Raw genomic sequence first — 12,576 nt, forward strand, 5'->3', positions numbered from 1 at the left:
AGGCTGCTTCTCCTGAGAGGGCTTTCAGAAGGATGTACCTGGTTGTCTAGGGCTGGGAATCACCAAGGACTCTGGAGTCTATGGGTTTCTGCGACATGAAGCTGTATCTCCTTGTTTTAAAAACATCTGTGGTCTCAGGATTCAGGTGGCCGTCTGTGTGGAGACTGTCCCAGGACATGTCCCTCAGTGACATTAAATGCTCATGAGCACTGTGAAGAGTCTCGGATACTGGAGAAAAATCTTTACCATGAAGGTCTAACACTATGCGGGAGGGGCTCTGTGAGTCTGAGGCCAGCCTGGTCTACATATTGAGGTATCCAAGCTTGCTAAAGATACATACAAATTGAGACACTATCTTCAAAAACAAAAAAAAATCACCTATGAAACTAATGCTCCTGGTCTCACAGAGATGGGTCATTGCACATGGACAGGACAGAACAAAGCTGGGTGCAGAGGACCTAGAGTCCTGGACTATCTGGGGGGCAGAACAGGGAGGGTCGCTCAAGCCCAAGAATTTCAGAGAAGTCAAACCTCATGAACAAACGTGAGGCTCTGATAAACATAGAACAAGACAGGACACTGTTTCAGAACAGAAGAAAAGGAGGCTGAGGCTGTGGCTATCCTGGGCTACATAGCAAGAACTTCTCTAAAAACAAAGCATACCCGAAAGAAGAAAACCAAAGTCCAGAAAAAGGCTTCCCTGGAAACCAAGACATCCTGGAAACGAAGAGCGCAGCAGATGGGAGCAGGTGCTGCCGAGGTTCCTAGGAGCGAGAGACGGAAGACAGACACCAGAGAAGGAAGGGGCGGGAGCCGTTCTGGGAGCCACGGGATGGTCAAGAATAGAAAACTGGGCACTGTTCCGGCTTATGTTACTCCTACTGCCCATATTCGCTTTTTAATTTTTAGATTTTTAGGGCTTTTGTCATTGCTGTTATGATTAGTTTTGCTTGTGATAGTCTTACCATGATACTCTGGCTGCCCTGGAACTCTCAATTTAGACCAGGCTGGCCTCAAAAACTCTCAGGGATCCACCTGCCTCTGCCTCCTGAGTGCTGGGGTTAAAGGTGTGTGCCAACACAACAGGCTTTTTAAAAGTTTTAATTAGACATGTGTGTGTGTGTGTGTGTTTGTGTGTGTGTGTGTAACCTGGGGAACAAGATCTGTTCGTCAGTCTTGGTGGCATGCACCCCTAGTTGATGAGCCACCTTACGAGGCATTGGTATTTCCTTAGAGCAATAAAACCCTGGGTCAATATGAAACTGGGCTGGACACTGAATCACATCTCAGTGTCTATGCACAGGTAAGAAATATGAACCAGGATATCCATTCCTTCATGACTTTCCTTCCTGTTTACCAGAGCAAAAGCTAGAAGAATTTGGAAAAACATCAGTTACTTCTATTCAAACTTACCCAGCCTCCATTCTGAAGGAAGCCACACTCCTGGGTGCACAGTCATGGCTGATATCTGTCAACACACCTCTAATGCCTGCTGTGTGACCTCTAACCTGGTAAACATGTTATCCCCACTTCATCAGAAGCAGCTGGACTTCAGCTCGCCGGGACTCTGTCACTGTGTGTCTGGGCCTGTAGCTAGAGACCGCTGCCAATCACACACTGGCTGACTTCAGAGTGATTGAGAGGAGCATGCAATGCCTTGGAAAATGTTTGAGAAAGCAGCTAGTAGCAAGGAGTCCTGCACCACCCAGGCCGTGTGCAAGCAGCCTCTCCCACCACCCAGGCCTTGTGCAAGCACCCTCTCACTTTGGCTTTAGACTATGAGTTTCACAGAACCTAGACTCTCTTGGGAAGAGATTCTCTATGAGGGATTGTCTAGCCCCGATACGTTTGTGGGCGTGTCTGTGGGGACTGTCTTAAGTTAGTTGTTGTGGGAAGCCAGTAAGCAGCACCACTCGGCACAGCCTCTGTATCCGCTCCTGCCTCCAGGTTCCTGCCTTGAGTTCCTGCCCTGACTCTCGCATGATGGACTGTGAACTGTAGGATGAAATAAACCCTCTCCTCCCTGTGGTGGTTTGAATGAAAATGGTCCCTACGCTCGTAGGGAGAGTCATTAGGAGGAGTGGCCTTGTTGGAGGAAGTGTGTTTGGGGTTTCAGAAGCAGAAGCCAGGTGAGTGTGACTCTCCCTGCTGCCTGGGACCCAGCTGTAGAACTCCCAGCTTCTCTCCAGCCCCATGTCTGCCTGCACAGCACTATAAGGTCTGCCATGATGATATTGGATGGAACCTCTGGGCTCTAAGTCAGCCCCAATTAAATGTCTTCTATTATAAGAGTTGCCGTGGTCATGGTGTCTCTTCACAGCAATAGAAACCCTAACTGAGACAATAGTTAACCTGGGCATGGTGGCAAAGGCCTTTAATCCCAGCATTTGGGAGGCAGAAGCAGGTGGATCTCTGTTGAGTTCAAGGCCAACCTGGTCTACAAAGCAAATTCCAAGACAGACAAGGCAAGACACAGAGAAACCTCATCTCAAAAAACAAAACAAAACAAAAACCGAGAAACCAAGAAGACACTAGTTAAAAGCAGAGAGAAATGAATACACATATTTTCTTGCTTGTTCAGCTGGTTTCTCTCCTCTCATCCTGTTCAGTAACCCCTGCCTATGGGTGGCGCTGCCCACAGTCAGCTGGGCCCTCCCACATCAATCATTAATCCTGAAAATGCCCCAGTGGCATGTCTACAGGCCAGCTTTGCGGAGGCACCTCCTCAACCGAGGTTCGTCCTCCCAGATAACTCTACATTGCATCCAGTTGGCAAGGAAACAAACAAAACCCCCAACCGGCCACAGCCCAAGCAGGGCAGTTGTGGGCGTGGTGTGACTTTTCTGTGTCAAGTCCCTGCCTCTGTGATTTACTCCCAGCTTGCTTTTGGTTAGGGTTTCCCCACAGCAGCCGCAGCAGCAAAGCAAACTAGACGAGGCCTCTCGCTGAAACGCGAGATCACTAAGTTCAGCTGGACTGCTTGTCCCACGAGTGTCCCCAGGGTCTGCCTGTCTTGCCTCAACAGTGCCAGGACGATAGCTGCTATGCCCAACTTTTTTTTGTGGGTGCTGGGGAGCTGACCTCGGATTCTCTTGTTCCCACTTTCTCTTTCCCCACTGAGTCATCTCCCAGACCCACACCCCAACACCCCCTCCCAGGATGGCACCACCTTTCCACAGTTGCTCCACCCGAGAACTTAGGCCTCCCTTAGCCCTGCCCACGTCTCAGTATGTGGTCTTTTCATTAAGCCCTTTTGTTCCTCAGAGAAGTAACTGAATTTATGGTTTTAAAATTATTTGATCAGTTACGCATTGAATAACTACTCAATAAGCATTGTATACTTCAAATGTATAGTTTAGCGGGCTTTGACCAATGTCCACACTCACGTAATGACCACTGTCTCAGGAGAGGGGTCATACTTCACACTTGCGTTCCCACCTCTCAGAGGTAACTATGGTCTGGAGGAAGTTTGGAAACTTTTCCTAGGGAGGCATCAACAGATCCCTCTCCACCCCAGAGAGGACATTATTGACAGCTCAAAGTTAAAGTGAAGTCCAAGTCTAGCTTGGTGAACCAGGGAGGTTATTTGGGCTTCTGACTGGAGCATGAGTCAGCCAAGCACAGCTGCACCCCAGAAAAGCCCACCCCAGCATGAGCGATAACCCCAGAGCTCCTGCTCAACCTGCAGGCGACTCCATTGCAAAACTTCTCTCCCTAGCAATTGCTTCCTGTTCATACAATAGACACTAGGGGTGGGACCTTGGGACTTCTGCAAGTTTCTTGGTTGGTTTAAGTTTCTGAAGTTTCCTGAATCTCAGGATCCTTCCTCCCTCTAGAGGCTACAGCTCCATTACAGGAGGCTGCTACCCAGGAAAACCAGCCTCTCACCTCCATTTCTTTTCCTTTTTTTTTTAAACAAAAATATTTATTTATTATTTACTTGTTTGTTTATTTACTTACTTACTTATGAGACAGGGTCCTACTATATAGCCCTGACTGTTCTGGAGCTCACTATATAGACCAGGCTGCCCTTGAACTCACCCCTACCGCCCATCTGCCCCTGAAGATCTGCCTGCCTCTGCCTCCAAAGTGCCAGGATTAAAGGCAAACTGCAACATGCCTGGCTGTTTTATCCTTTCTGAATCACATTCATATCAGTGGGATCATATGGCATGAACCTTTTTACATTAGGCTTTTCTTGGTATTTGGTTTTCTTTCTTCCTTCCTTTCTTTCTTCCTCTCTCTCTCTCTCTCTCTCTCTCTCTCTCTCTCTCTCTCTTTCTTATGGGGGTATATGTGTGTTTTGGTTTAGTTTTTTTGTTTTCTTTAGGTTTGTTTTAGTTTTGTTTTTTTGGCATTTAAAATTTTTATTAATATTTATTGAGCTCTACATTTTTCTCTGCTCCCCTCCTTGCCTCTCCCCTCCCCCCTGTAGCCCTCCCCCAAGGTCCCCATGCTCCCAATTTAATCAGGAGATCTTGTCTTTTTCTACTTTCTACTTCCCATGTAGATTAGATCTATGTAAGTCTCTCTAAGTGTCCTCATTGTTGTCTAAATTCTCTGGGATTGTGGTTTGTAGGCTGGATTTCTTTGCTTTATGTTTAAAAACCACCTATGAGTGAATACATGTGATAATTGTCTTTCTGGGTCTGGGTTACTTAACTCAAAATTTGCCTGCAAAATTCAAGATGTGATTATTTTTTCTGCTGTGTAGTACTCCATTGTGTAAATGCACCATGTTTTCCTTATCCATTCTTCGATCGAGGGACATTTAGGTTGTTTCCAGGTTCTGGATATGACAAACAAAGCTGCTATAATCATAGTTGAGCACATGTCCTTGTGGCACGATTGAGCATCCTTTGGATATATACCCAAAAGTAGTATTACTGGGTCTTGAGAGTTTTGGGTTTTTGAGACAGGGTTTCTCTGTGTAGCTTTGGAGCCTGTCCTAGAAATCACTCTGTAGACCAGGTTAGCCTCGAACTCATAGAGATCTGCCTGCCTCTGCCTCCTGAGTGCTGGGATTAAAGGTGTGTGCCACCACTGCCCAGTCATGTGTTTTTGTTTTTAACATTTTTCTACTTGTGGATGTGTGGATATGTTTGTCATAATTTGAATATGGAGGTCAGAGGACCACCCAAGGGACTTGGTTCTCTTCTTCTACCATGTGGGCTCCAGGGATTAAACTCAGGCAACTGCCTTCTTCATTTGAGGCATCTTGCTGGCCCGTTTTTTAAAAATATTTATTTATTTATTATGTATACAATATTCTGTCTGTGTGTATGTCTGCAGGCCAGAAGAGGACACCAGACCTCTTTACAGATGGTTGTAAGCCACCATGTGGTTGCTGGGAATTGAACTCAGGGCCTTTGGAACAGCAGGCAATGCTTTTAACCACTGAGCTATCTCTCCAGCCCCTTGCTGGCCCGTTTTAAGGTTACTTTTTTCAGATTTGGACTGGTCTTAATGTAGCTAAGAATGACCTTGAACTTCCGATCCTGAACCTCCTGGATGGAAGGCGTGCACCGCCTAGACAATGACGATGCCATAGTTTGTTCTTTTGAAAAGTCCTGCTTAGTTAAGACAAGTGCTAAAGGCTGAACAAGCGTTTGCCGCTAAACCACAAATAACTGTCACTAGCTAGTGAGCTAGGACACGGGCATGGGGAGAACGTGCTTTCTTTTCAGAGCATAGACTAGGGTTTGAACCCATAGCATTTTCTGTTGATGTCGTATTGCGTTTGAACCTGGAGCTTCGTGTGTGCTAAGCAAGCGTCCAGACCTTTAGCATGTGTTTTGTCCTCTCGTCCACTGATTCCACTCAAACACGCTGCCGTTTGTCATTCTGTTCACACGCTGGAGATGCCTGCGCGACTCCGGATGGTGCAAACGAGGGAGCTAGGATCTTTCTGTGGCTGATGTTTTCCTTTGTTTTGGATATACACCGCAGTGCTTTCTGGGACACGAGGTAAGCATACACTCACAGGAGACAGCTGGATGGTTTCCCCCAGTGCTTGCACAAATTATACCTCTAGAACATACCATTTCCCTGGAGCAGGACAGGCCAAGACAGACCTGGGCAAAGATAATGTTTAAAATGCCATCAGGGTTAGGTAGTCAGTTTCAAAATGACTTCTAGGATGTTAGTAGACACTGCCCTGGGATGGGTCTCTTGGCGTAGCTCAAAGGCTCCTTCTGAGCCCTCCTTCATTTTCTACACTAAACTGTCAATGTCTCCTTAGTCCAGACATGTGAAATCTCACTCCCTAGGTGGCCTTACCAACTGCTGAACTGAAAGTAGCTAAGTAAATTCATTTCCACTTACACGTGAATGATCGTCAGGCCCTTAAGCACCTGTGTTTTAAATGTGAAGCTTAATCATCACTGCTTGTAGCTTTCGAGGAGATGTGCTGTCTTTTCAGTGAAGTCCGAAAGTTACAAGAGGCTTTGCAAGATGGTATTGGAGAGTAAATGCACTTGCGTTAGGACCTCACGATCCGAGTTCAATTCTCTAGACCGATATAGGAGACTCCTGCAAGTTGTCTTTTGATCTACACACACACACATACACACACACACACACACACACACACACGTGTAAAAAAGTAATGAAAGTTATGTGCAGCCTTGGGCTATAGCAATGCATATCTGTGGGGGTGTAGTTGGGAGGGCTGTGAGTTTGAGGCCAACCTGGGCTACATAGTGAGTTCCAGACTAGCCTTGGTTCATATAAATAATGTGAGCTGGAAAATTCTATCTATCCTAAGTCAGACATGGGTTCAAATCCCAGTCCATACTTGGAAAAGAAAGCATGTTCTCCTCATATCCATGTCCTAGCTCACTAGCCAGTGACAGTTATTCGTGGTTTAGCAGCAAGTTCTTGTTAGGCCTTTAGCATTTGACTTAACTAAGCAGGACTTTTCAAAAGAACAAACTATGACATCGTCATCGTCATTGGCAGCCATATTGTGGGCACTTAACTCGTTTATTGACTGGTACATTAATATGGAAGGGATTTGCAAACTGCAGAGAGCCTCCGGTGTTCAAAGTTTAACAATGCATTATTCTTTATTGATTGAATAATTGAGACGGGGGTCTTGCTATGTAGCCCATGCCGGCCCGGAACTGGCAGCAATTCTTCTGCCTCAGCCTCCAAAGTGCTAGGATTACAGGGATATGAGCCACCAGGCCAGGCAACAGAGCTGGACTCTCTCCAGGGAGCTGATGCTGGGGAGACATGACCCTGTGAACTGGAAGAGATCATCCGTTCCAGGTGGGACCAAGACTATAGCTTCTCAGATCACCCCCTACCAACCCCAAACGTGGGAATTCCACGCGCTCCGGAGGTCACCCAGATCTGACTTAGAAGTGAGTAGCAATGTGTTGGGGAACACCAGGGTGAGGTAGCTAACGCCCTTGAAGGAAACTTTGCTTAAATTAGATGAGAGCCCTCTACCTACATATCCCGAGTGTGCTGGGATTACAATCGATTGTCACCACTCCTGGTTTTCTGCGGTGCTGGGGACTAGAACCCAGGTCTCTGTGCCTGCCAGGCAAGCACTCTGCCAACTGAGCCACATCCTCAGTCCCAAAATGGCTTTTTCCTAAAGGAACGGAGCTTGCCGTCCTGAGGACGGAGGATAGCAAATCAGCTGCTTCCCTTCTTCATTCAAAAAGGATTCGTTTAACGAAGGTTCTGTCTGTGAGTCCGCGCCCAGTCAAGACTTGGGGCCCTGCGTGGCGACTGTCCTCCCCTCGAGGGTACGTACCCACTGCCCGCCCTCCGGGCCCTGGCCCTCTGCCCCGGCCGCGCCCTGGGCGCAGCCCCTTTTGGCACCGCGGCTCCCAGGTGCCCGGCGCAAAGGCGGAGCCGGACTGCAGCCGCCTGGGTGGCGCCACCGAGACCCCCGGGTGTTCGCAGGTCCCAGCTCTCCGGCTGCGACTCCCGCAGCATCCCGGGCAGCGGCTCCAGCATCCCCGGGAACCCGAGACTCTCCGGTCGCTCACAACCAGCGGACACCACCACCATGAGCGCGGGGCCGCGATGGCCAGCACCCGGCAGCCTGCCTGCGCTCTGCGCCTCGCTGATCCTGCTGGGTCTGCAGCTGCCACCCGTGCGCACCGAGGGTGAGTGTCCGCAGCCGCAGGGGTCCCGATACAGTTGGGAGGCCAACCGGGCCGGAGGTGTAGCCTGGAACCGGCCACCCTGAGTCCCAGCATCTCCGGCCCCCACCTTTCCCCACCCTCCCCGCTGCCTGCTTCCCTGAGAGAAATCTCTAGAATGAAGTCACGTCTAGGCTGCCCTCGAACTTCCCCTGTTGGGATTGATTTTTCCATCTTTCCTCGGTTTCTCAACGTCTGTAAGGTCGGTGCCCTTCGCGGAGGCTGTGGTCAGAAAATATTCGCGTTGTCTAGGAAGGTTTGAAAGATGGAGTGAGGATTCATGTTCCTGGCAAACGGGGAAGCAAAGCGTCCCGGTAGGAGGAACAGCTCGAGCTGAGTCGCTCAGGGGTGTTGGGGAACATGGGACCTACGATTTAAAAGCAAATAGCAAGGCGGGAGCCAAGCCGCCAGGTTGGGGTGGATCCTTGGGACGGGCAGTGGAAAGCCAGGTAGCAGCCAGATGACAAGTTGACTCACTGTGTTTTTTTGAACCCGAATTCAGCTTTAAAATTTTTTAAACATTTAGTATTTATTATGTGTTTATTTACTTTGCTTGTAAGTCTAAATTCAGCTTTAATTAAAAACAATTAGCGTGTGTGTGTGTGTGTGTGTGTGTGTGTGTGTGTATGCTTACACGCGTGCTTGCCGAGCTGAAGGATTCCCTCGATCCCCACGCACTACGTGGGTTCCCTGGAGTGGAATTTAGGTCACCAGGCTTGGCAACAAGCGCCTTTATCCACCGAGCCATGTCGCTGGCCCTTGAATTTGGCTTTTGATACTCGCCTTAAGCTAGCAGGATTAGGGCCCTATGTCAATACAATTTCCGTTTGAAAAGCTAATTCAGCTGTGTTTAGTTGTTGAAACAAACCTCCTCAGAACATGGAGCTGGAGAGTTTGAAGGGAGGCGGCTGTCCTCAGCCCCAGAAGGTTTCTGGAAAGTTCACCCTTGGGATGACCTCGAAAAATAGGGGAGAAAAGGCTTCGACCGATTTAGGGAGCTTTGCATACATTGAAATATAGTTATTTAAACCTGGTAAAGCTTAAGGGCGAAGCTAAAGATCAGGGAAAGAAAACCCTGGAACTTGAGGAAATGGTGAGGGGGACAATATGTCATTCGACACCGCAGGTGCGCTCTCCGAGTTTGCATGTATGTGCCATGTTTTAAGCAAGAACTTGGACTCTTGGTCAGCATCTTAGCCACGCCCATCAGCAGTAAGAAGACACTGTTAACTCTAACGGCTGTCAGTGGCCCCTCTAATTAATTACCAATTAATTTATTTGGCAGGGCTCTAGAAGCATCCCGCCACTGAGCTATATCCTCAGCCCCAATTTGAAAAAGAAATCTAGATACGCTTCTTAAAAGTTACCATTTAAAAAATGTGTAACTGCGGTTTTTAAAATATGCACATGTAAACATTTTGTTGTGCAAACAATGTTTGTGCATCTAATTCTAGAACATTCCATCACTGCCACATGAAACATCATCTCTCTTCGCAGTCCGTGCATTGGTAAAGCTTTAGCATTTCCAGCCTGACGCTGAGCTTGAAAATTAAACTGGTTTTAAAGAAAGCAAGCAGCCTGGGTTGGGTTAGTGCTAACTTTCCAGCAAGGTCTGCTCTTGCTTTAGTATTAATTCCTTTGAACAAAATCTCTTTCCATGATGTTTTATAGAGTTTCGCCCCATTATGAACACTTAAGCAGAATGCCACACAAATAAGGATCAAAGTTTTGTGCCTATCTGGCTTGGGGAAGGGCATAGAAAACAGAATGTGGGGTTGCCTCTGGCAAAGAGAAACCAAGGACTCCTGGTGTGTGTGTGTGTGTGTGTGTGTGTGTGTGTGTGTTTGGGAATGCTTCCTGTTCCCCACCACCACCTTTCTTCTTCCTCTCTCCATTTGACCTATGGAGAATCATGAGCACACTTCATTTGCCAAGCCCTCCTTTGTATAGCAGAGCCACGGAAGAACTGTAAACTGTATTGTGAACGGCTTGCTGCCTGAGTCTGTGCTTACAGCCGCTCTCACCTCTAGTTATCTGAGTCTGTGTGGGGAGGAGGGGAGGACTCTAGTTATCTGAGTCTGTGTGGGGAGGAGGGGAGGACTCTAGTTATCTGGGCCTGTGTCGGGAGGAGGGAGGACTCTAGTTATCTGGGTCTGTGTGGGGAGGACTCTAGTTATCTGGGTCTGTGTTGGGAGGAGGGAGGACTCTAGTTATCTGGGTCTGTGTGGGGAGGACTCTAGTTATCTGGGTCTGTGTGGGGAGGAGGGAGGACTCTAGTTATCTGGGTCTGTGTGGGGAGGAGGGGAGGACTCTAGTTATCTGGGTCTGTGTTGACTGAGGTTTTCTGTTCAGCCTGGTTCCCACAGTTGTTAAGTCCCAAAGAAATCACACAGGGGTCTATATTAATTATAAACTGATTGGCCTAGTATCTCAACCTTCTTATTAGCTCTTATAACTTTTATTAGTCCATCATTTTTGTCTGTGTTAGCCATGTGGCTTGGTACCTTTTTTGACGAGGCGGTCACATCTTTCATCCTCTGCATATGGATCATAACTCTAGCCTGTGCTTCCCTCTTTCCATCATTTTTGTTGCCCCACCCATACTTCCTGCCTGGCTGCTGGCCAACCAGCATTTTATTAAAAATAATATAAGGGACAGAATAAAAGACCATTGTCCCACAGCATTTCCCCCATCTTTTTTTCAAAACAAGAACTTTGAATCGAATCTCTCTTGTTTAGCTTTTTTTTTTTTTTACTATTATCCATAATAACTAGTAACCAACATTCTAAACAAAGAAAAATACCCATAGTCCATTTCTTGGGAAAGTGGGCTGATAATCTTATGGGGACCTAAAGAATATTTAGAATTATGATCAAGTCATGACTGGAGTATCCTGTGAGGCTTGATCATCTCAAGCAGCAGTCTTGAATCTGTTCTGGATATAGAACTCAGACATCTGGGCCATCCACTCCTATTGGAGATTTCTCAGGTGGTCTTCCTTGATCAAACCTGATTTTTCTTAACCCAGAATGAATCCACAGCCTCTCATTTTCTGTGGAAACAAAAGTAAAACCTCTTTTCCAAAGTAAGATACCTTTTGACTTCAATTCTGAAGTCAAGGTATTTTTTAAATACCTATCTTGAATTAATTTAGGAGCATTTATAAACAAATATCTTTTAGCAGCTGTTGCTCCTTCCTCAGAATCCAAACAATTCAAAGATAACATAATAAAATACAGTATCCAGATTCTCTGTGTGTCTTGCATCTTTACGTGGCTTTATTTTAAGCTCTATTTCTTTTAGTTTTAATATTTGGCTTTTTGAGACAGGACTTTTGTGTATCTTTGGCTGTTCTGGAATTTACTCTGTAGACCAGGTTGTTCTTGAACTCACAGAGATCCACCTGCCTCTGCTTCCCAAGACCTGGGATTAAAGGTGTGTGCCACCACACCCACCTACTCTCTTTTTTTATTTTAAAGACAATTATCTTATTTTTATTTCCCAAGCCTATATATATATTTTTAAACACACTCTAAACTGTTTAGAGTTTTTTTTTAATTTGAATCTGTCTTTACTATATATCTCTCTTTTTTTTAACCATATGAGTCTTTAATTTGCTAAGTGGTATGGCTTAGGACTAAAGCCATGGCTTTGACAGCTGGATCAAACATATTCCTTAGCTTTTTGAGATTTTAGCCTCTTGGCAGAGGTACCAGCCAGAGCCATGTTTATTGCCACAATTCTATAGCGTTTTAAGGACCCTGTCACCACCAAAAAGCATGTAGTCAGCTTTTTACTAACACCATTTAAGTATTTCGTGGCAGGACCTCTTAAAAAAGCTGCAAGGTTTTGCAGCTAAAGCTGGGTCAGGAAGCCTCTCTTAAATGAGAGTGCTTGCCTCTAGCAAGCAGAGCCCACTTGAGAAAATGCTGCTATCAAGAAGCTGTATTTAACTCTTTTTTTTTTTTTGGTCTAGAATTATTTTTTAAACTCTTTTAGGTTTTATGTGGATGCAGTTGTCCCACTTTGGGTGCCATTCTGCTCACTGAGTTTTTCTGTCCTGCCCGGTTCCCGCAGTCATTAAGTCCCAAAGAAATCACACAGGGGCCTACATTAATTATAAACTGTATAATTTATACAGCTTAGTATGTCAGACTTCTTATTAACTCTTATAACTTATATTAGTCCATCATTTTTGTCTGTGTTAGCCACATGGCTTGGTACCATTTTTGGTGAGGCAGTCTCATCTTGCTTCCTCTGCATCTGGGTCACAACTGCAGACTGTGCTTCCCTCTTTCCAGCATTTTTGTTGCCCACCTCTACTTCCTGCCTGGTCACCACACCTATACTTCCTGCCTGGCTACTGGCCAATCAGCATTTTATTAAAAATAATACAAGTGACATGACCATTGT

General features: G+C 46.4%; 1 protein-coding gene across 1 annotated transcript in view; it reads left to right on the top strand.

Annotated features, from left to right (window-relative positions):
* Positions 1 to 8,026: 8,026 nt before the first annotated feature.
* Susd5 (sushi domain containing 5) overlaps positions 8,027 to 12,576 on the top strand; it is a 39,859-nt gene continuing 35,309 nt past the window's right edge. Inside the window, exon 1 of the mRNA XM_038321258.1 lies at positions 8,027 to 8,126. Coding sequence (XP_038177186.1) covers positions 8,027 to 8,126 — 100 coding nt within the window. The remainder of the gene's footprint in view (positions 8,127 to 12,576) is intronic.

This window comes from Arvicola amphibius, chromosome 3 (assembly GCF_903992535.2).
Source record: "Arvicola amphibius chromosome 3, mArvAmp1.2, whole genome shotgun sequence".
NCBI classification, from domain to species: Eukaryota; Metazoa; Chordata; class Mammalia; order Rodentia; family Cricetidae; genus Arvicola; species Arvicola amphibius.